The sequence below is a fragment of the Stigmatopora argus genome, chromosome 3 (genome assembly GCF_051989625.1).
Source record: "Stigmatopora argus isolate UIUO_Sarg chromosome 3, RoL_Sarg_1.0, whole genome shotgun sequence".
Classification (NCBI taxonomy): domain Eukaryota; kingdom Metazoa; phylum Chordata; class Actinopteri; order Syngnathiformes; family Syngnathidae; genus Stigmatopora; species Stigmatopora argus.
The window spans coordinates 2,723,300-2,747,146 of record NC_135389.1 but is presented as its reverse complement, the minus strand read 5'-3'; the positions used below and the strand labels follow the sequence as shown (position 1 = coordinate 2,747,146).

Below are 23,847 nucleotides of genomic sequence, written 5' to 3'. Positions count from 1 at the left end.
TTTGGTTAATCCATTAAAGGTCTCCGTATCACGCTAATGCCTCGTCCTCTCCTGCCTCCTGCATTTGGGTCGACCTGCTTCCACGGTCGCGTCACACGACGCGGCGCGACCGTAACAGATGCCCCCGATCGCCCTGCGACGACCCAGCGACGCAGCGTGATCATAACAGAACGATCCGGCCATAATGGACCCAGCGGGAGGCTACCCACGCTCGCGCCGACGCGCTCGTCGACGCCAGCCTCCCTCGGCCCCCTTGGAATGCCAAGTCTTTGTCCGTTGGGACACAGACTTTTCTGAAGGTGAGGACGACGGGGGGCTAATAGACTTAGATGCTGGATATTGGGACTCCGACCTTACTGAAGAGGAGGACGGCCAGCGGCGAAGTGAGCTGGATGCTGGAGATTCGGTCTGGGACGGCTATTTTCTTAGCCGATACGGAATCCGATACGCTCCAACTAAAGACGCTGAACGTTATGCCCCACTGGAGAAGGATCGCTATTGCCCCTCCGACTACTCAAACCTGGATTACCCCGCCCAGCATCTGCCAGGTCCGTGGGCCATCTACACAGGACCACCGCGTGGCGGCCGGCGGGGGGGCTCCGGTAGGAGTTTCGAACACCGCCCGTCTTGTTTTTTCGGGGAGGCGCAGCAGCGAGGTCTCTCACCTGGTCGGCTGGCCAGCTACGATGGGCCACCACGTGGTGGCCGGTATGCTGTGACGCCCTCCCGGAGGCGGCGGCAAGCGCCACTGACCAGGCTTTTCGGCCGACCACGCCGCTCCCAGCTCCTCGGCCGACCACGCCGCTCCCAGCTCCTCGGCCGACCACGCCGCTCCCAGCTCCTCGGCCGACCACGCCGCTCCCAGCTCCTCGGCCGACCACGCCGCTCCCAGCTCCTCGGCCGACCACGCCGCTCCCAGCTCCTCGGCCGACCACGCCGCTCCCAGCTCCTCGGCCGACCACGCCGCTCCCAGCTCCTCGGCCGACCACGCCGCTCCCAGCTCCTCGGCCGACCACGCCGCTCCCAGCTCCTCGGCCGACCACGCCGCTCCCAGCTCCTCGGCCGACCACGCCGCTCCCAGCTCCTCGGCCGACCACGCCGCTCCCAGCTCCTCGGCCGACCACGCCGCTCCCAGCTCCTCGGCCGACCACGCCGCTCCCAGCTCCTCGGCCGACCACGCCGCTCCCAGCTCCGCAAATTCCCGTGCCCAAGCCACGCACAATACTCCCATTGCCACCGGGGCCGCCAGTCGCACCCGTGCCGAAGCCACGAACCAGGCTTCCCGTTCTGCCGAGCTCCGTTCTGCCGAGCTCCGTTCTGCCGAGCTCCGTTCTGCCGAGCTCCATTCTGCCGAGTTCCGTTCTGCCGAGCTCCAGTATGCCAAGTCCCAGACTGATAAATTTCATCCTTGCCGGTTTCGGCCGGCCCGGTTTCCGCCTCACCCCGGCTGATTTCCTCGAGCCCAGCCCTCTCCCGCCCTGCTCTCTCCCGCCCTGCTCTCTCCCGCCCTGCTCTCTCCCGCCCAGCTCTTGCCCGCCCGGAAGTGGCGGCGACGCGCCGGGGCCCCTGGACGAGGGGTTCGGTGAAGGCAAGAGCGACTCTCCGGCGCCCCTGGACGAGGCGGCCGGCGAGGGAGAGAGGGACTCTCCGGCGCCCCTGGACGAGGGGGCCGGCGAGGGAGAGAGGGACTCTCCGGCGCCCCTGGACGAGGGGGCCGGCGAGGGAGAGAGGGACTCTCCGGCGCCCCTGGACGAGGGGGCCGGCGAGGGAGAGAGGGACTCTCCGGCGCCCCTGGACGAGGGGGCCGGCGAGGGAGAGAGGGACTCTCCGGCGCCCCTGGACGAGGGGGCCGGCGAGGGAGAGAGGGACTCTCCGGCGCCCCTGGACGAGGGGGCCGGCGAGGGAGAGAGGGACTCTCCGGCGCCCCTGGACGAGGGGGCCGGCGAGGGAGAGAGGGACTCTCCGGCGCCCCTGGACGAGGGGGCCGGCGAGGGAGAGAGGGACTCTCCGGCGCCCCTGGACGAGGGGGCCGGCGAGGGAGAGAGGGACTCTCCGGCGCCCCTGGACGAGGGGGCCGGCGAGGGAGAGAGGGACTCTCCGGCGCCCCTGGACGAGGGGGCCGGCGAGGGAGAGAGGGACTCTCCGGCGCCCCTGGACGAGGGGGCCGGCGAGGGAGAGAGGGACTCTCCGGCGCCCCTGGACGAGGGGGCCGGCGAGGGAGAGGGACTCTCCGGCGCCCCTGGACGAGGGGGCCGGCGAGGGAGAGAGGGACCCTCCGGCGCCCCTGGACGAGGGGGCCGGCGACGGCGAGAGGGACCCTCCGGCGCCCCTGGACGAGGGGGCCGGCGACGGCGAGAGTGACCCTCCGGCGCCCCTGGACGAGGGGGCCGGCGACGGCGAGAGTGACCCTCCGGCGCCCCTGGACGAGGGGGCCGGCGACGGCGAGAGTGACCCTCCGGCGCCCCTGCGCGAGGGGCCCGGCGACGGCGAGAGTGACCCTCCGGCCCTCCCGACCGAGGGGGCAGGCGACCCCCCGAACAGCCAGGGTAAGGTACCCGACGACCATGCTAAAGTTCCGTTGTCTGTTAAGGGCAGGGGGCTGGGCCAGCACCTAAAGCACCAGCAGGGAGGCCCGCTGGACCGGCTACTCCCACTCCTCTCCAAGCGCCGAGGTCTGCTGGAGAGGCCTCTCCTACGCCTCGTCATCGGCCGGCGCGGACGCCCGCCGGACCGACCCTGCCCACGCCTCGTCATCGGCCGGCGCGGACGCCCGCCGGACCGACCCTCCCTACGCCTCGTCATCGGCCGGCGCGAACGCCCGCCGGACCGACCATGCCCACGCCTCGTCATCGGCCGGCGCGGACGCCCGCCGGACCGACCACTTCCTCGCCTCGTCTCTGGCCGGCGCGGACGCCCGCCGGACCGGCCACTCTCCCGTTGCTTCACGGGCTGGCGCGGACGCCCGCCGGACCGGCCACTCTCCCGTTGCTTCACGGGCTGGCGCGGACGCCCGCCGGACCGGCCAACCTCTCGGTGCTTCACGGGCTGGCGCGGACGCCCCCCAGACCAAGTGTACAGTTCCCGCCCGCCCTCCCTGGCTGTTTTTCCGTTTTTCATGGACAGTTGGCTTTGGGGCGTCTGGAATACGTCCCTTAGGGGGGAGGTACTGTCAGGAGTGGCCCTTTTGGCCCTCCTGGGTTGCCGTCGACACGTACCGGCTGTAGCCAACGTGTCCGTATGCGCGCCGCATGCGGCCACGTTTGTTTTCCACGTTTTGGTTAATCCATTAAAGGACTCCGTATCACGCTAATGCCTCGTCCTCTCCTGCCTCCTGCATTTGGGTCGACCTGCTTCCACGGTCGCGTCACACGGCGCGGCGCGACCGTAACAGATACCCCCGATCGCGCTGCGACGACCCAGCGACGCAGCGTGATCATAACAATCTTACTATAGTTAAACGTGCTCAGACTGGCCAGGCGTGAGTACACTTACTTGTGTCTGCTGTTGCTCGCCCGGGTCGCCTCCATCTTACCGTAGGTACGTGCTCTGACCATAGCGTTTACCATGACAGCACATCACAAAAGTTAAGGCTGATCGAAGGTCTTGCGGTCGATCATTAAAATATAAACCTTGATACCTGGGTAATGTGAATGCTATTATTGCACCCAGAGACTTGGTGAACACTATGTATAGCGCTATGGGCATATTTCCTGGTTGTGCTTACGTTACTTCCCTTTTGAATTTGTCTACGTGCAAACACCCCTCCCTTTCGGACCACAGAAAGGAAAAGATTGTACATTTGTGATAATGAAATAAAACAAAATTCCGCTTTGATTTTTTTTTTCTTGTTCGAAAGTGACAACTATTGCAGTAATATGAACCATCGAAAAAAAATCAAAGATATTTTGACATTAGAAGCAATTTGGCCACCACAACATCATAAACTTCTGGTAAGAAAATTGTAATTGATGTCATTAAAAAGCATTGGGTTCTCATCAAGATAGACTTATTTAATTTTTCAAATTGAATAATTTGATATTTTGCATTTACAAAGACAGGCATATTAACTTACGGATATAGAACCTAATAACATGCTTTTGATTCATACAGTATCTCAGAAATACTACTTGTGATATTTTTTCTTAAGATTTTCCCTTCAAAGTAACACATTCCCTCCCTATTAAAACCATAAATATGTAGGTGAAAATTGAGAATCAGGGGGCGTCTTATACACGAGAAAGTGTAAAACTCAACAATTTTAAGGCAATTTTAGGGATGCGGCTTATACGGGCAGGTGGCTTATATGCGAGTAAATACGGAATTTCTAAAAAAAAATTGGCGTCCGTTGGACCTTCATTGGTTTGAAAATATAAGTCCTTGCCAAAAAACATGTCAATTACGCAGTTATTGGAATATGACACTCATCAATTGAACTATGGTTTAACTTATGGGTGTACCCAATTCAAGGCACATTGAGAGAGAGAGAGGTGTCCTTACGTCAAAGGTCCCTGATAAACATGCCCTATCAAGGGAGCCGTGACAGGAGTTCCATCTGTGGAATGCAGAGGACGGGCCACTAGCTTTTTCCACTAGGCCACCATTTTTAACTAGTCAGTATGAAAATTGGCACTGTGAAGCACTGCTTTCCCCTACAGACAATGCCAGTGGGATTGAAAGGCACGATGCATAGAAGATGTCTCATCGCACAACAGCCCCCATCCGGAATGCCGGGATGGGAGCAGGATTAATGTGTTGCTTAGTGGAGGTGCATGGAGAAAGGGAGCTCAGCAGACTGGATGGGCTAACATCTGCTCATCACATCGTGAGTCTTCATCTATCCGGTTCTGGATGTGGACTGAACTGTGGACAAGTGCTGACCAACCATCAAGCGGTGAGAATGGGTTTAGTTCGAGAACAACAATGGGAATGGTGATTTTGGGGGAGTTCTTTGATGAAGGTCCTGACTGATTTAAACTCCCCCAAGATTCCTTCCATTCCGAAATGAAGTACAAAGAGTTTAAGTGTGGATATGTGCATATGTGTTACCTTTTATTTTCATACTTTTAGTGAAAGGGTGGCGCAGTGGTGGGAGTGGTTAGCGCGTCGGCCTCACAGGTCTGGGGTCCTGGGTTCAGATCCAGGTCACGTCTCACCTGTGTGGAGTTTGCATATTCTGCATGGGTTTCCTCCGGGTACTCCGGTTTCCTCCCACATTCCAAAGACATGCATGGTAGGCTGATTGGACACTCTAAATTGCCCCTAGGTATGGGTGTGAGTGTGCGTGGTTGTCCGTCTCCTTGTGCCCTGCCATCGACTGGCCAGCGATTCAGGGTGTTCCCCGCCTCTGGCCCGGAGTCAGCTGAGATAGGCTCCAGCACACCCCGTGACCCTAATGAGGATAAAGCGGTTCAGAAAATGAGATGAGAGACATTTTGTGAAATCATTACTATTTGCAGCAAAAGTAGAAGTTTAATCATATGATTGTTTCAGAAAAAGATGATTCACGTTTTGATTCTTCATTCATTCATTTTCTGAACAGCTTAAGCCAGGTGTCTCAAACCAATTCCACAAAGTGGTCTTTGTTTCAACTGATCCAGTGTCGACAGTTTAACCAATGATGTGCATTCTAAAATAAGTAACACCTGGCTGCAATCAAATGATTACACTTGCAAAAGGTGTCTACTTGTTCGGTTTGAATGAAAACCTGCACCCCCTGCGGCCCTTTGAGGACCGGGTTGAGACTGGCTTAACCTCACAAGGGACGTGGGGGCTGCTGCAGCCAATTCCAGTTAACTATGGGCATCAGGCGGGGGACACCCTGAATCGTTTCCCAGCCAATCTTAGGGCACAAGGAGATGGGCAAGCATTCACACTACACTCATACCTAGCGGCAATTTAGAGTGTCCAACCAGCCTATCCTGCATGTTTTGGGGATGTGTGCGGAAACCGGAGTACTGGGGGGGGGGGGGGGGGGGGGGCAAACCCACGCAATCCCGGGGAGATGAGGAGGAAACCCATGCAGAACATGCAAACTCCACACAGTGAGGACCGACCTGGGATCGAACCCTCAACTCCAGAGCTGTGAGGCCGACACGTCAATCACCCTACCACAAGGCTGCTTGGTTTAGATTATTTAGATGTACTGTCATCCTTCACCACCGCGGTTTCAACATTCACGGTTTCAGTAAATTGCGGTATTTTATACTAAGTATCCAATTCAAGAATGTTCATAAAAATTCACACTGAAACTTGCTAGCAGAAGACAAAGGATGAAAAATGCCGGAAGTCAGGGCACCACCACCCAACTCAGCGCACAAGAAGAAGCGAATTTAACCATAGAAGAAGAATGACACAGTGAATCATATAAAAGGCCGAGAACGACGAGGTCTTGCCTTTACCTGATTTGTTCGGATTGAATATTGCATCGCGCACAACACCTCGTGGAGAAAGATGACGTCTTGCTTTTTCCTCTTTTGTTCGGACTGGATTTTGCATAGCGCACATCACCTCATGGATTTTGACAATGCCAAGCCTATTCCATTTTTATTTGGATTTCGAATTGCCTTTGAAAAAGCCTCCTAAGCGTCCTGAGGCATCTAAGGCATCGAATGAACCCAAGAAGAAAACGAAACATGATGAGTGACCGAAATATGAAGTTGCTAGATATGCTGAAGATGGGCAATACGCATTCCCATGTTGCACGCCGTTCTGACATGAAATGAATCTACCTTGCGTTATATCAAAAAAGAAGTGAACATTTGGAAAATGGCAAGGCTGTGAAGCTGGCTCGGTTGGTAGCCACTGAAGGCTTCTCAGATATGACAGCGTAGGACGTCAACACACTGCTCGAGACCCCCTTAACCCCCTGAACTGATGAGGACCTCATCAAAATGATGCAATCGAAGAGTCAGGAAGAAGAGGCAGCGGCCAACGATGAGGATAAGGATGAAGAACGTGGCCTTACTTTATGAAATCTGCAGACCTTCAATACAGCATGCAGTTTGCAACAATGGGCTCAGGAGATTGATGACAATATGGTCAGAGCCATTGAATTTGGCAACCTTCTTGACAGTGTCAAAAGCATATTTGTACAGAAAAAGAAAAAAAGCGTGCACAACTCCCCATGACCATCTTCCTTGTTTGCTGAAAACATCTCACAGAAGCTCTTCCTGCTGTTCCAACGGCACCACCTAAAGATTCCTTCGATGATCCAATGCCTCTCGAATCTGACAAAGAGGACGTGGATTAAAGCTCCCCATAACCTGTTTTTTATTTTTATTTAAGTCAAGTGGAGAGGAAGTATTTTCACTGTGAGTACATGTCTGCGGTCGTTTGGTCGCCGGTCTTTTGGTCGAGAGAATATGTACAGTACTGTATAGAGAGAGAGAGATTTATGTATTAGAAACTGGCCGAAAGAAGCGATCTAACGACGATTGCACAGTTTTCTTCTTTTTTTCATCATAAATGATGCGGTAGCACTGTATGGCATCATTCAATTGATTTGCAAACTTTGTGCAACGTTCAATATTTGGGTCCTGCTGCTCGAGCTTTCTGTTTATAAATGGTACTGACGGTCGAACGATTCAAGTTGTATGACCGTGCAACGCTCACCACTCTCACGCGCATCAAGCTTCGTTATTATTGCCACTCGTTTCAAATGAAATGGCTTGCCTCTTCCTTGCAACTCCCTCACTAGAAGCATTTCGCTTTTCACCAACCAAATTGAATAATGGCTGCACAAGATATTTCATGATAAAAATGAAAAAGATTCTTTGCGCACTGGCGATACGTCACGCACTTACGCAACTTACGCAACAAAATCGAACTTACGAACATTTTTCGACATAAACGCAATTTGCAGACATGTTCGTATGTACCGTTGTTCGTAAGTCGTATGTTCGTAAGTAGGGGAGCGTCTGTACATGAGTTGTCCCCTTAGGAAGGGACGTCAGTCAGGGTCTTAACAAGTTCTCCAACAAAACACAATAAAAGTACGGGAAATTTGGAGCTTTTCTTTAGCCTAATAATTAATAGGGCATTAAGTATGACTAAATAATAATTCGCAGTTTGTATTTAGGGAATTTGAGCAACGATTTAAATTATAATTATCAATAACCTTCCGGGCGACCAAAAGACCGGCCACCAAACGACCGAGTACCATGAGTACAGTATACAGTGGTACCTCGACATACGAGTGGCCCGACATACGGGCAATTCGAGATACGAGTAAAATTTCGTGCAAATATTTGTCTTGAGATACGAGACAAATTTTGATATACGAGCAGACAGCGGACGCGAGATGCTGCTCATAAGAACATCATGGGCACTGTCTCTCTCCCTGCAACTCCCTCGTGTAATGTCTCTGGTCGCAACTCCCTCTTCAGTTTAGTGTTAGGTTCAATTAAACTTATTTTTGAGTGTCTGCATCGTAATCCAAGTTCATTTAAATTTGTTTATGTTATGAAACGAGCGTGTTGCCATGCTATAACTGTAACATTTAATGAATACACTTCTTGATAACTGTACTTGTGTATGTGAAGTGGACAAAAAAAGTACAAAGTAGATGAAGAAAACAACATTTCCAAATCTATGGATCTGTTATGCAAATGCAGATGTTATACTTAAAATGAAAAAAGGCAAGGAACAAAAGGTAAAACAGATAGAAATACAGAACATAGAGATGAGGTACTGTGATTGTCGCCGCTCTCACAGTGCCAGTGTCATCATGCATCAAGATAGGCCATTCATTGCCAACACAACAAAATACTTCATCAGGTGAATGAATTGGAAGATCTTGGACTGGCCAATTCAGTCACCAGACCTTAACACAACAGCATATGCCAGGGGTGGGCAGACCGGTCCTCGAGGGCCGCTGTGGGTGCAGGTTTTTGTTCCAACTGATTCAGCACAGACCCTTTGACCAATGAGATTTCTGCAGAAAACACATTGGTGAAAAGGTGTCCTCTTTATGGGTCGGAATGAAAACCCGCACCCACTGCGGCCCTTTGTGGAATAGTTTGCCCACCCCTGGCATATGCATTTTACCTCTTGAAGAGAGAAGGAAGGACAAATCCCAGGAAACAAATGAGAACTGCAAGACGCAGCATTAAAGGACTAGCACGGGTTTCCAATAACATATGTAACAGCCAGGTGAAGTGTATGAGTCATAGGCTCGATGTGGTAATGTGAAGTCAGGGGATAGACCACCAAAAGCCGAACAGTTAAGTTAATTTAATAACGTTGTCCCAATAATTTTGCTAACTTGAAAAGTGAGTGGGTCCCATAAAATGTAATCATTCAGGTTTTTTTTTAAATGCAAAAATAAATAAATAATCAAAATAAGAGGTGGAATTCTAAACGTTTGATATTCATCTCAAGTTTCCATACTTTTAGAGGTGACTGTTGATATTTTCATTAATTAAATAATTTGTAATCATTGGTTTGATATTTAAAAAATAAATTGAAAATGAAATGTGAAAAATTACATACAATAATCTCACCAAAACGCATGTCTCGTAAAGCATCCATTTCAATAAAAAAATAAATCCAGCCAATCCATAACAGGCTCATTATACAGTTTATCTTTGCAATTTAGTTGAATAAATGACAATAAATGCCAAAACTGGACGGTATGTGTGGTTGGGGTTCAGATTTCATCAATTCGGGCTACAAAGTTATGTTTTGCCTGTGAACAGTGATTTCACCATACTACTCCATGCAAACTTTAGTTTCGTCCATACATGCTCAGGAAAAAAAGAAACATATTAAGTCATGCCAACGAGCCAAGCGAGGTCAATGTTTGACACGACGCCTAAATGTGCCGCATTTTGGCCATTAAACCCCCAAATTATTTAAATACCAGGATCAAGTAATCACGCACCTGACTCTCTTCCGGAGGTGATGGCTATGAGAAGGGTTGAGCTGCTAACTACGGGGTGAGGGAAGGACCATAATTAACGGCGAAAAAGGGTTTGCCTCAACACCGACGGCATTATTAAAATTACACCATGATAAACGCTTTTAAGTGACAGCAATAATTAATACATAGCCCAGATTACATAGAACACAGACACTCAATGGAAGCTGTTTATTGGCAATTGCGGTTGTAACTAATTCGCTGATATCCCGAAGGTAACACTAAAATTTCAGCGTGATCTTAGCTGAGGTGTAGCCAACCCAAATGCACCTACTGAGGTGAGTGCTGCATGACCCACCATATATCAGCAGTTTTCAACTGTTTTTAACAGTGTGCGTCTATGCTTTGGTGTTGTAAAACCGTACTGTCTCCTACTCCATGGTAAGAGTACTACATTGTTTTAATAAGGAATTGTGGCGTTGTTTAAACAGAGTGTTATTATGTTAACAAAAACTCGTAATGGGTCATTTTTGTTGACTGAGTTGCTGCTTTATCGGGCCTTAAACACCTTTGGCTTTTGCATTATCGGCTTTATAAACAGCCAGTCTCAAACTGGGCATTGTTCCTGCTACTCCTGCCATTGAGAGACCAGATCTGAAAAAAACCTTGACCCTCCCATCATGTTCTATCTGTCTCATTTCTCACAGAACATCTTTGTCCAAACTGTTGGAAAAGGTTTTTTTCCCACCTCCAATCACATCTCAATTATCATGCAATAGTTGACAAACTTCACTCAGGTTTCCAGGTTTGGTCACAGTATCGAATATGCATTAATATTATTTACTGGACTTGACAGCTGCTTTCGCATTTCCAATGCAATGCCACTCTTATCTCACCTTAGCTTGTAAGGTGGGGTGCTTTAATGGCTCTTTTTATGTCAGGCCGGATGTACTCCCGTTCCATTCTTTCATCATGAGTGGCCCTACTATTCTGTTTATACTGTAAATGCTGCCATTCAGTCAAATTCTCTCTCATCATTCATTCGGTTTTTTCAGTTCATTTTCTATACCACTTATCCTCACAAGGGTAATGGAGCCTATCCCAGCCAACTGTGGGGAGTAGGTTGGGGACACCCTGAGTTGGTTGCCAGCCAATCGCAGGGCAAACAGAGATGAACAACCAAAACTACAGCACCACAGTCATACCTAGCCTACCTTTTTTGGTACATGGGAGGAAACCAGAGTGCCCAGACAAAGCCTGTGCGTGCAGGGGGAGAACAAGAAAATTCTACACATTAAGGTAGGTCGGAATTGAACCCTCGAACTCAGAATTGTTGGGCACATGAGCTAAGCAATCCAAAAATCGTGCTGCCCTATCTTGCGTCACACTTTCGATTTTCGCAACATGCAGGTGACCTCCAAGTTTGATCTAGCTTCCTGTAACTAAGTAAATGTTCTGCTTTGGACATGCTCCACTATATCAAATACAGTGGTACCTCGAGATACGAGCTTAATGGGTTCCGGGACTGAGCTCGTATGTCGATTTTCTTGTAACTCAAACGCACGTTTCCCATAGAAATGAACTAAAAACAAATTAATTTGTTCCATCCCTCTGAAAAAACACCCAAAACAGGATATTGGATTGGAAAAACATCTTTATTTGTGTTAATTCGCCATCTATTAACATAGTAACAAAAAACTAGTGGTTTAATACTACTAAAATGTTTTTAATATTATTAAAATTAGACGGATTTCGCGGAGGAAAGAGAGACGGACAGAGAGGGGGGGGGGACTTTTTGCACGGCAACGCGCTCATTACATAACAAACAAATTTATATGAACTTAGATTACGATGCAGACCTACTCAAAAATAAGTTTAATCTAACCTTACACTAAACTTAATTATAATTTAGTTTTAAATGTTGATACCGTTCTTCTCCCGGGTTGGCGTTATTTTCCCCGCCTCCACCCTGACATTCAGATGCAACGTATCGAGGGCTGTTTGCTTTTGTATTCCCTTCAAAATATTCCGAAAATGATGCACACAAATGTCCTCACAATAGGATAACGCACGACCACTTGCCAACGAGAAGTAGTCTCGCATTAGTGATTGCTCCGTCAATGAGAGCTAACGGGCTAACGCCCAGTGCTCGTGGAGACATTACACGGGGGAGTTGCGGGGAGAGAGACAGTGCCATGATGTTCTTTTGAGCAGCCTCTTGCGTCCACTGTCTGCTCGTATATCAAAATTTGTCTCGTATCTCAAGATAAATATTTGCTCAAAATTTTACTCGTATCTCAAATTGCTCGTATGTCGAGGTACCACTGTAGTGGCTTTTCCAGAACTTCTTTAATCTACATAAAAGCTAAAACTAATTACAGTGGTACCTCGACATACGATCGTAATCCGTTCCGAGACTGAGATCGTATGTCGAGCTTTTCGTAACTCGAGCGAACGTTTCCCATTGAAATAAACTGAAAACAAATTAATTCGTTCCAACCCTCTGAAAAAACACCAAAAACAGGATATTGAATTGGAAAAAATATTTTATTTCTTCTAATTCGCCATATATTGACAAAGTAATAAATAATGAGTGGTTTAATAGTAATAAAACGTGTTTAATAGAAGTAAAATTAGACGCATTTCGCGGAGGGTAGATACAGCGACATTAACGGAGGCGGGGGGGGGTTTGGGGGGTGTTCGGGGGGACTTTATCCACGGCACTCATAAACGAACAAACAAATTTAAATTAACTTGGATAAATATATACAGACACTCAACGTTTAATGTAACTTCACACAAAATTGAATTCTAATTTTGTTTTAATCTTTTTTACGTTAGTTCTACGGGTTGACCCACCCGCACGTTCAGCCGGGGTCTTCAAAACGAACGCATCAAGAGTGTTTGTTTTTGCCTCCCCTTCAAAATATTTCGATAATGACGCACACAAATGTCATCACAATACGATAACGCGCGACCACTTGCCAGCTTGTCAGGGTGAGTCTTTTCTATGAAATCCGAAACCTCTTGCCACTTCGCGAGCATGTCTTTGATATCTTTTGTAGCCAGGGGCCCCGCCTCCTCGCTGCTGAGTTCCGGCAACAAATGCTCACCAAATGTATTCCAGCTCTTTTTTAAATTTTTCGAACCAGCCATGACTCGCTTTAAAGGGTTCTGAAGGTGTTGAAAGCTCTCCTTTTGTTGTTATCAAATCCATGTACATTCTGCTGGCTTTTTCACATATGGTTGACTCGGTCACGCTATCTCCTGCTAACTCTTTTTCTTTTATCCACAATAAAAGAAGGCTCTCCATCTCGTCGTGAATGTCACTGCGCCGGTGGGAAATTATAGTTATTCCTTTGGAAGGCCTCTTCTCTTTAATTGCGTCCTTCTGCTTAATGATGGTGGATATGGTTGACGGATTCCTCTCGTATTACCGAGCAAGCTCGGTAACACGTACCCCACTCTCATATTTTTCAATTATTTCGCGCTTCATGTCGATTGTCAACGGTCGCCTTTTCTTTGCAAAACTCTGCCGATCCATTGTTGTTTACCTTGTATGTAAATGTAGACCAACGTGGGGGGAAAAAAACGGGTGGGGAAATGCAAAGTCCGCCCAGTGCTCGTAGATATATTTTATACACGAAAGAGATGCAAAAAAGACAGTGCCATGGCCACATGGCTTGGTCGCATCTCAAAATTTTGATCGTATTTCGGGCGAATAATTCGATCAAAATTTTCGTCGTACCACGAGCATGTCATACCACGAGCTGATCGTAGGTCGAGGTACCACTGTATGTGCTGATCAGATCAAAATCCTATATAGTACATCACACAGTTTTGGACCCTGAGCACTGCAATTTTCATAAACCATTAAGAACCTTACTTATTTTTTGATGGACTATTATTTGGTGAGCAGACTTTCACTTATTTGTAAGAGTGAGTTTTTTCCAATTGAGACTTTTTTATGACAAGCTGTTCCTGCCCTCAGCGGTCCTCGAAAAGCAAATTAATGCCTTCATCAGCTTAAGGAATGACGTTTCTAACGCTCTCGATACTAGACTTAACCACTCTATACTCCATAAACTTCAATTGGTACAAAATGCAGCAGCTGGCCTTCTCGCTAACAGCTCTAAAACATTCACATACCACTCAAATTCTCTTCTCTTTCAGGTGCGAGTTAGGGTGGAGTCCAAAAATTTCCTGTTTGTTCATGAAGGTGCAATGGCTTCACCTCCGACTATCTCTACGGTTAGGGTCAAGACTGCACTGTGACCCTTCACACCTTCGTGGCTGTCAGGAGTGGCCCTTTTGGCCCTCCAGGGTTGCCGTCGACGCGTACAGGCTATAGCCAATCCACTGATTGCTTTCGTTTCCTGTATTTAAGTAGCGACGCGTCATCACACGTCGCCGGATCGTTGACTATTGCTGACTGTTGTTAGCGGTCGCTAGCTGTTGCTAGCGGTCGCTAGCTGTTGCTAGTGGTCGCTAGCAGTCGTTATTCTGTTGCCTCTGTCCGTATGCGCGCCGCATGCGGCCATGTTTGTTTCCACGCCTTGGTTGATTCATTAAAGGACTCCGTATCACGCTGAATGCCTCGTCCTCTCCTGCTTCCTGCATTTGGGTCTACCTACATCCACGGTCGCGTCGCACAACGCGGCGCGACCGTAACAGATGCCCCCGATCGCGCTGCGACGACGCAGCAACGCGGCGCGATCGTAACAGAACGATCCGGCCATAATGGACCCAGCGGGAGGCTACCCACGCTCGCGCCGACGCGCTCGTCGACGCCAGCCACCCTCGTTGAAGCCCCGCGACGACATGGATTCTCTGAGAGGCCCCAGAGAGCCTATTAGGGAGTCTATACTGGACACTTGGCGTGGGCACCTCAAAGACGTTTGGGCAACGCAGGAGTCTCGACTAAGAGGTAGTACTGAGCCTTCATCCACCTTTAAACCCACCCTCCGCTCAACCCGTCGCACCGGACAGCCAGCACAGCTAAATCAGAATTCCAAGGCTCCGACACCCTCAGTTCATCGCCCCAGTTATTTGAATTCGGACTCCAGCGAGTTTTTTTCTCAATGGAGGGAGAATCCCCAGCCTCCCTCGGCCCCATTGGAACGCCAAATCTTTGCCCGTTGGGAGTCTGACTTCTCTGAAGGTGAGGACGACCGGGAGCTAATAGATTTATATGCTGGAGATTGGGACTCCGACCTTTCTGAAGAGGAGGACGGCCAGCGGCTAAGTGATTTGGATGCTGGAGATTCGGTCTGGGACGGCTATTTTCTTAGCCGATACGGAATCCGATACGCTCCAACTGAGAACGCTGAACGTTATGCCCCACTAGAGAAGGATCGCCATTGCCCCTCCGACTACTCAGACCTGGATTACCCCGACCGGCATCAACCAGGTCGGTGGCCCATCTACACTGGACTACCACGTGGCGGCGGGTATGCTTTGCCGCCCTCCCGGAGGAGGCGGCGGGCGCCGCGCCGCAGGGAGAAGCGGAAGGAGGGCCTGGACGCTCAAGCCCCTGACCAAGCTCTTCGCTCGACCTCGCCCGTGCCGAAGCCACGCACAATACTCCCATTGCCACCGGGGCCGCCAGTCGCACCCGTGCCGAAGCCACGCAGAATACTCCCATTGCCACCGGGGCCGCCAGTCGCACCCGTGCCGAAGCCACGCACAATACTCCCATTGCCACCGGGGCCGCCAGTCGCACCCGTGCCGAAGCCACGCACAATACTCCCATTGCCACCGGGGCCGCCAGTCGCACCCGTGCCGAAGCCACGAACCAGGCTTCCGGTGCCGGCTGGTCTGCCGAGCTCCGTTCTGCCGAGCTCCGTTCTGCCGAGCTCCGTTCTGCCGAGCTCCGTTCTGCCGAGCTCCAGTCTGCCAAGTCCCAGGCATCCAAGTCCCGTACTGATAAATTTCATCCTTGCCGGTTTCGGCCGGCCCGGTTTCCGCCTCACCCCGGCTGATTTCCTCGAGCCAAGCTCTCTCCCGCCCAGCTCTCTCACGCCCAGCTCTCTCACACCCAGCTCTCTCACACCCAGCTCTCTAACGCCCAGCTCTCTCACGCCCAGCTCTTGCCCGCCCGGCAGTGGCGGCGATGCGCCGGGGACCCTGGACGAGGGGTTCGGCGAAGGCAAGAGCGACTCCCCGGCGCCCCTGGACGAGGCGGCCGGCGAGGGAGAGAGCGACTCCCCGGCGCCCCTGGACGAGGGGGCCGGCGAGGGAGAGAGCGACTCCCCGGCGCCCCTGGACGAGGGGGCCGGCGAGGGAGAGAGCGACTCCCCGGCGCCCCTGGACGAGGGGGCCGGCGAGGGAGAGAGCGACTCTCCGGCGCCCCTGGACGAGGGGGCCGGCGAGGGAGAGAGCGACTCTCCGGCGCCCCTGGACGAGGGGGCCGGCGAGGGAGAGAGCGACTCTCCGGCGCCCCTGGACGAGGGGGCCGGCGAGGGAGAGAGCGACTCTCCGGCGCCCCTGGACGAGGGGGCCGGCGAGGGAGAGAGCGACTCTCCGGCGCCCCTGGACGAGGGGGCCGGCGAGGGAGAGAGCGACTCTCCGGCGCCCCTGGACGAGGCGGCCGGCGAGGGAGAGCGACTCTCCGGCGCCCCTGGTCGAGGGGGCCGGCGAGGGAGAGAGCGACTCTCCGGCGCCCCTGGTCGAGGGGGCCGGCGAGGGAGAGAGTGACTCTCCGGCGCCCCTGGACGAGGGGGCCGGCGAGGGAGAGAGTGACTCTCCGGCGCTCCTGGATGAGGGGGCCGGCGAGGGAGAGAGTGACTCTCCGGCGCTCCTGGACGAGGGGGCCGGCGAGGGAGAGAGTGACTCTCCGGCGCCCCTGGACGAGGGGGCCGGCGAGGGAGAGAGCGACTCCCCGGCGCCCCTGGAGGAGGGGGCCGGCGAGGGAGAGAGCGACTCCCCGGCGCCCCTGGACGAGGGGGCCGGCGAGGGAGAGAGCGACTCCCCGGCGCCCCTGGACGAGGGGGCCGGCGAGGGAGAGAGCGACTCCCCGGCGCCCCTGGACGAGGGGGCCGGCGAGGGAGAGAGCGACTCCCCGGCGCCCCTGGACGAGGGGGCCGGCGAGGGAGAGAGCGACTCCCCGGCGCCCCTGGACGAGGGGGCCGGCGAGGGAGAGAGCGACTCCCCGGCGCCCCTGGACGAGGGGGCCGGCGAGGGAGAGAGCGACTCCCCGGCGCCCCTGGACGAGGGGGCCGGCGAGGGAGAGAGCGACTCCCCGGCGCTCCTGGACGAGGGGGCCGGCGAGGGAGAGAGTGACTCTCCGGCGCTCCTGGACGAGGGGGCCGGCGACGGCGAGAGTGACCCTCCTGCCCTCCCGACCGAGGGGACAGGCGGCCCCCCGAACAGCCAGGGTAAGGTACCCGACGACCATTCTAAAGTTCCGTTGTCTATTAAGGGCAGGGGGCTTGGCCAGCACCTAAAGCACCAGCGGGGAGGCCCGCCGGACCGGCTACTCCCACTCCTCTCCAAGCGCCGAGGTCTGCCGGAGAGGCCCCTCCTACGTCTCGTCATTGGCCGGCGCGGACGCCCGCCGGACCGACCATGCCCACGGCGCGGACGCCCGCCGGACCGACCATGCCCACGCCTCGTCATCGGCCGGCGCGGACGCCCGCCGGACCGACCATGCCCACGCCTTGTCATCGGCCGGCGCGGACGCCCGCCGGACCGACCACTTCCTCCCCTCGTCTCTGGCCGGCGCGGACGCCCGCCGGACCGGCCACTCTCCCGTCGCTTCACGGGCTGGCGCAGACGCCCGCCGGACCGGCCAACCTCTCGTTGCTTCACGGGCTGGCGCGTACGCCCCTGGACCAAGTGTACAAGTCCCGCCCGCCCTCCCTGCCTGCTTTTCCGCTTTTCATGGACATTTGGCTTTGGGACGTCTAGAATCCGTCCCTTAGGGGGGAGGTACTGTCAGGAGTGGCCCTTTTGGCCCTCCAGGGTTGCCGTCGACGCGTACCGGCTGTAGCCAATCCACTGATTGCTTTCGTTTCCTGTATTTAAGTAGCACGTCGCCGGATCGTTGACTATTGCTGACTGTTGTTAGCGGTCGCTAGCTGTTGCTAGTGGTCGCTAGCTGTCGTTATTCTGTTGCCTCTGTCCGTATGCGCGTCGCATGCGGCCACGTTTGTTTCCACGCCTTGGTTGATTCATTAAAGGACTCCGTATCACGCTGAATGCCTCGTCCTCTCCTGCTTCCTGCATTTGGGTCTACCTACATCCACGGTCGCGTCGCACAACGCGGCGCGACCGTAACAGATGCCCCCGATCGCGCTGCGACGACGCAGAAACGCGGCGCGATCGTAACAGTGGCTTCAACATTCGCAGATTTTGTACATTGCGTTTTTTTTTTAATCTTAAGTATAAAAAAGTTCATAAAAATGTCAAAATTCACGCTGGAACTCGCAAGCAGAAGACCGGATAAAAAGATGGCAGAAGTCAGAGCCTCGCTTCTTCGGCACTGAATTGGGTGGCGCTCAGCGCTGAAGAAGAATGATATAAAAAGGCCAACACCTTGCCTTCTCCTGTTTTGTTGCGAGTGAATTTCCCGTTGCACACAACGCTTGTGCAGAAAGACTTCGCCGATTCTGTTCTAGCTTTGTTTGGATTTTGAGTCGCCGTTGAAAATGCCTCGTAAGTGTTCCGTCATCCAATGAGCCCAGGAAAAAACGAGGGATGTTGACCATGACTGAGAAAAAGTGACGTTGTTATGCTGAAGGGCATGGCACGCCATTGTGCCTAAATGAATCTACCACGCTCTCGTTGCGCACATCAACTGTGGGGGAAGACTTCGCCGATCCTATTCCAGCTTTCTTTGGATTTTGAGTCGCCGTTGAAAATGCCTCCTAAGCGCCCTGGCATCCCATTAGCCAAGGAAAAGAGACATGATGGCAGTGACCGAGAAAAATTGACCTTGCTATACTAAAGAGCGCACAACGCCATTGTGGCTAAATGAATCTACCGTGCATTGTACCAAGAAGGAAGAAGCGATTATTCGGAAGGCGGCCACAATATTTTTTTTCCGAGTTCACTAAATGAGTGGTAATTACTATTAATAATAAAATGAACCAGCATTATGAGGGATGTACGCTGTGGATAAGTGAAGCTGGCATGACGAGTGGACGTCAACACAGGAGTGTGAAAGAAGAGGCAGCGGACAATGGCAAGGATGAGGATGAAGAACGTGGTTTGCAACATTGGATCCAGGATAATTGATAACAACATGGTCTGAGCCATTGAATTTGGCAATCGTCTTGACAGTGTCATGTCATTGTACCAAAGCATATTTGTACAAGAGAAGAAATGGCGTTTGGCATGTTCATTGTGTGCCAAAAACCTCTCGTAGAAAAAAGCTCCACCTGAGCAGCTCCCCTATGGCACATCCTGAAGATTCCATCTAAGATCCAATGCCTCTCAAATCTGATGAAGGGAACTTGGACTAAAGCTCACAATAACCTGTTGTTTGTTCAGTATTTAAATCTAGCAGAGAGAAACTATTTTCACTCTGAGTAGAGTACTTAAAGTATTTAAATTTTTATTTATTTATCGATTATATTTAGATATTAAGTCTTAAAATTAGTCTTTAAATATGCCTATAACTTTAGTATAGAATCGTAAAAAAGCGTGATTTATGGGTGTATGTGTGTATGTTAAGATTATCTCGCTACGTTTGTCCAAACCGTGCAACGTAGAGACTTGAATTTTTTTTATGGTGGCCAGAAACGGCTGTTGGATCCTAATAGACGAGTGATTGAATTTCTTCACCTTGCCTAAGTGTGTAAACTCAACTTTTATTTGTTACAGCTGAAAGCAGAGTTGATGTATGAATCATTGTTTTTACATGATGTGCCCTAAACGCACTGCGTGGCTGATTGGTCCGCCAGTTTCTAGGTGCTCCCTGGAACACTTTTTTTTCTGTTATGACGGGAGTTATAAAACATCCACCCATCCATAAATCATGCTTTATCTATTCTCTAATCCTTATAAAGTGTGATGTATGGATGGGTTTGTAAGTGTGTGCACCTGGAAACTCGCTGGTGGAAATTCTTCCCAAAATGACGTTTGTAAATGACGTGGAAAGGCGTCTTGGGTCAGCGCGTCCAGCACCATCGTGTCTTGCCAAGTCTTTCCGTCACGACAGGGAAAAAAGTGTTTTGGGAAGCAGGAATAGATAAAGCGTGATTTATGGACGGGTGGATGTTTTATGTTAACATTCTCACGCTACTTTTGTCCAAACCCTGCATCGTAGAGAGTTGACATTATGGTGGCCAGAAACAGCTGTCGGATCCAAACGGTGCATCGTAGGGAGTTGACATTATGGTGGGCAGAAACGGCTATCGAATCCTAATAGACGAGTGATTGAATTTCTTTACCTTCTTTAAGTGTGTAAACTCAAGCTTTGAGCATTTGCAAGTATTATCGATGAGTATGCCTGACCTGAAATATGTTAGCTTGCTGCTCTCTTGTGGTGGTTTAAGTTAGTTGCATGAACTACGCAATGGCACCGCTATTGTGTGAGTATATATTTTCTGCATATTTTCACTTTGGTTTACAATTTCTACCAAAAATAACACCCAAACATTGCTGAAACGGGTAAAATTTGTCAGCCTTTCTTTTGAAATTGACCGTCACTTTTCCATACTTATTCCTAAAAGGCATACTCCTGCTTCTGTATATATTATACGTTCCTTTTTTGCATACTTTACATACATTTGCACCGTCATTTTCTCCAATTATGCCTAAAAAGAGTTCTCATTTCGTATCGAGTTGGGCAAGGCGTAAACAATTGAAGCACACAAGATGGCAGCACAATCAGCAGCTCTTCCGTCTTATCAGGGAGGGATCTCACTTTCCCCATAATAATAGATGGAACGGTTGGTCTGAAGCGTCGCTTCTTCTCCCGGCACTTTTTTCCAGCTCCAGATTTCCAGCGGCATTGAGGTGTTGCTCCTTCTGCTGCGTATTGTTCACAGCTAATCCCATGTGTATGACAGCGTAGGCATGGCTGAATGGTTCAAAAAAGAAGTAGCAGAAAGAAGCCAGGCTAACAGAACAAAGAAAGTTGTAAAACCTTAAAGTAACAAGTATAAAGTACAAAGTAAAGTAAAAAGGAATGTATTAAGAAATATTAAAATGTAATAAAAAAAAGATAGAAAGGCTGTAAAACACGAAAAACAAATAAGAGTGGACAGAGCTACTGCCACCGGCTGCCGCCTGACGGCGCCATCTTGGAAAATATACGAGAGAAATCATAAAATTCAACGATGTTCAGGCAATTTTAAGGGTACGGCTTATGCGTGGAAGCGGTCAATATGCGAGAAAATACGGTACCTTACTCGTTATTCAACTAGGATAGTAACTGTTACTTTACTTTTTGTTGTTCTGTCGTGCAATAAGAGCTAAGACCATCCCTTCTAACACTATGTGAAGTAATGAATAATAAAACATGCAGGGATTTTCACAGGCATCTTGATTTGTATAAATTTGCCTTCAAAACAAAAGTTGCTGTGCAATATGATTAATTTATTCATTCATCTTCCATACCGCCCATCCTCAAAAGGGTTGCGAGGGTTGCTGGAGCCTAACCCAACTGTCTTCGGGCAAAAGGCAGACTACACCAGAGACTAGTCGCCAGTCAGTCGTAGGGCACACAGACAAAACCACTCACACTGCCACCGAGTGGGAATGGAAACCAGAGTGCCTGCACCAAAGTCAGGCGGAAGAACCACTCCACCATCGGGTGGCAAAATAAGATAAATAAAATAGCAATAATCATGAACTTAAGACATCATCTCCAAAGGCAAGCAGACTATTTTTTAGCTTCAACTAGAACTGCAAGCAGTACTGACTGGGCCCGAGTACTCCTCTGCGCAAGTCGGAAACACGCCACGTCCACGTTGGAGTGTCGCAAAAATCACTCGTTCACGCGGAGTGGCCTGTAGGACCCCTCTCTTTTGATAAAAAGGCTATTTTTAACGGGCCGCCTAAACTAAAGTCTTAAGGTTCCTCATATGAAAGTTTGAGGTCATTTAGCCTTGGGGGAGGGGCCGGTCCCATAAAACAAAATATTATTGGCTACCATAAGGGGTTAGGCCTGATGGGAAAATGTTAACGCAGATGTGTTGGGGTGTTGTCAAACCTGTCAAATATAATAAAAATCCAACATTGGACCCTGTCAGAATTTCTCTTATTGGCTTCCCTTGACATCTTCCCCAATGATAGCCAATCAATAACTTCTTCTGGGATGTACTGTATTCACGTGAGAGAGAAAATTAAGAGTCTTGAACATTACCTCGGCCCTTGAGGGATTAGGATGTTGTGATGTGAGATCGCTGCCAAGGTTCAATCAATCATATTTGCTCTGTGAGACTCACGTGCATTTATAAGTACAAATAAAGTACACAACAGAGACTTCTCTTGGATCTTTTAGTGGGTAGGCTCGTTGTTGTCCTGCATCACATAATCGCTCATTTTGTCGACTGATTGTGGACGGATTGTGGGCTAACATTTCTTTGAAGCCATTAGGAAGTTTTTGCCTCGGAGACCACCAGCGTAACGCTTGGCCAGCCGGTACTCATCAGCTGCTTCCAGAGTCTTGCGGTTCAAAAAGGCACTATAGGACTCCATCTTAACGGCATCTCCAGCGGGCTCTGGGATTGCCGCCACCATAGGTACCGAACACCTTATGGCCAAAGTTCTTGTCGGCTGTCTCAGCAATAGAAATGTGGAACATGGTCCACTCAGACTCAATGTCCCCTACCTGTCCCTGGCCATGGTCAAAGCTCTGTCGGAGATGGGAGTTGAAACACCTTCTGACTGGGGACTACGGCAGCCGTTCCCAGCAGACACTCACCAAATGTTTGGGTCTATCAGGCTGGGCCTTTATTCCCCCCACCATCAGGGTCAACTCCACCAGGTACTGATGGGTTAAAAGCTCAGCCCCTCTCTGCACCCAAATGATCAAGATGTAGCCACAATTCTGGTGAAATTACTACTAAGTCAATCTTCAAACTGCGGCCTACGGTGTCCACATGAGGAAAATGGTATCCAAAAAATATCCTTCAGGAACAAGTATTTTACTTTAAATATCAGTACAAGTATAAAAGTATTTAATATGCAGAGAGAATAATGATAGAATTAAGATTTTAAATGCACGTCATCACAAGGGAGGGTACTTTACTGAAATTCGATAGATAGGACTTCGCTAAGCCATAATTGATAGTCGTTTAAATTGTGAAATTGGATTGGATTGGAACCCAACCCAACCCAAAAGCGCTAAAACAGTTTTAATCCCATTTCGCTGTTGGCCATAAATACTACAATACAACAAATGAGTGACGTCATGAATGGGTTCTTTGCACACCGGTCCTGTTCCGTTTAGTTTCAGTACTGTGGAGGTCAAAGTTATAGTAGTAGTTGTTATTTTTCCAAGAAATTCAATCGTTTAATGGGAAAAAGGTTAACAAGTGCTGTATGGGAAATGGAAACATGATTGGACTAATAAATTGAGAGTGATGAGCGGCAAAGGGAAATGAATCATTGATTTTTACTATAATTTGGACAACGCCGGTGGCGGGCCGGATTAAAAATCCTAACGGGTCGTATATGGCCCGCGGGCCGAGGTTGAAAAACTTGTACACAAGCGATCCGGGGGCGGGGCGAGCGCGAGAATCCCGTTTCGGCGAAACCTCCGTTCGGCGGAACGTCCATTCGGTGACCTGCCCGTCTGTCAAACGTCCGTCGGCGAATCATCCGAGTACCGATGATGTCGCTCACACTGGTACTCAGTGCGCTCAGGGAGGTTGTCTTTCTGCCCAGACCAACGAAAAATTAGAGGGAACATTGCCCACGACCCTAATGAGGATAAAGCGGTTCAGAAAATGAGATGAGATGAGACTTGTTATTCATTTTGTGGCATTAATAAATGATTTTATTATTATTTTCTCTGCTTTTTGTGTTTCTCACATCTT

At 50.5% G+C, this 23,847-nt stretch overlaps 1 protein-coding gene across 3 annotated transcripts in view; it reads right to left on the bottom strand.

Annotated features, from left to right (window-relative positions):
- sntb2 (syntrophin, beta 2) overlaps positions 1–23,847 on the bottom strand; it is a 99,668-nt gene that overhangs the window by 38,075 nt on the left and 37,746 nt on the right. The window contains exon 4 of one of the 3 annotated variants that reach the window (XM_077596492.1): positions 17,735–20,882. The exons of the other annotated variants lie outside the window; for them this stretch is intronic. Within the exon in view, the coding sequence (XP_077452618.1) occupies positions 20,598–20,882 (285 nt within the window). The 3' untranslated portion in view covers positions 17,735–20,597. Of the gene's footprint in view, positions 1–17,734; positions 20,883–23,847 lie in introns of those variants that run through there. 3 annotated transcript variants of the gene reach the window in all.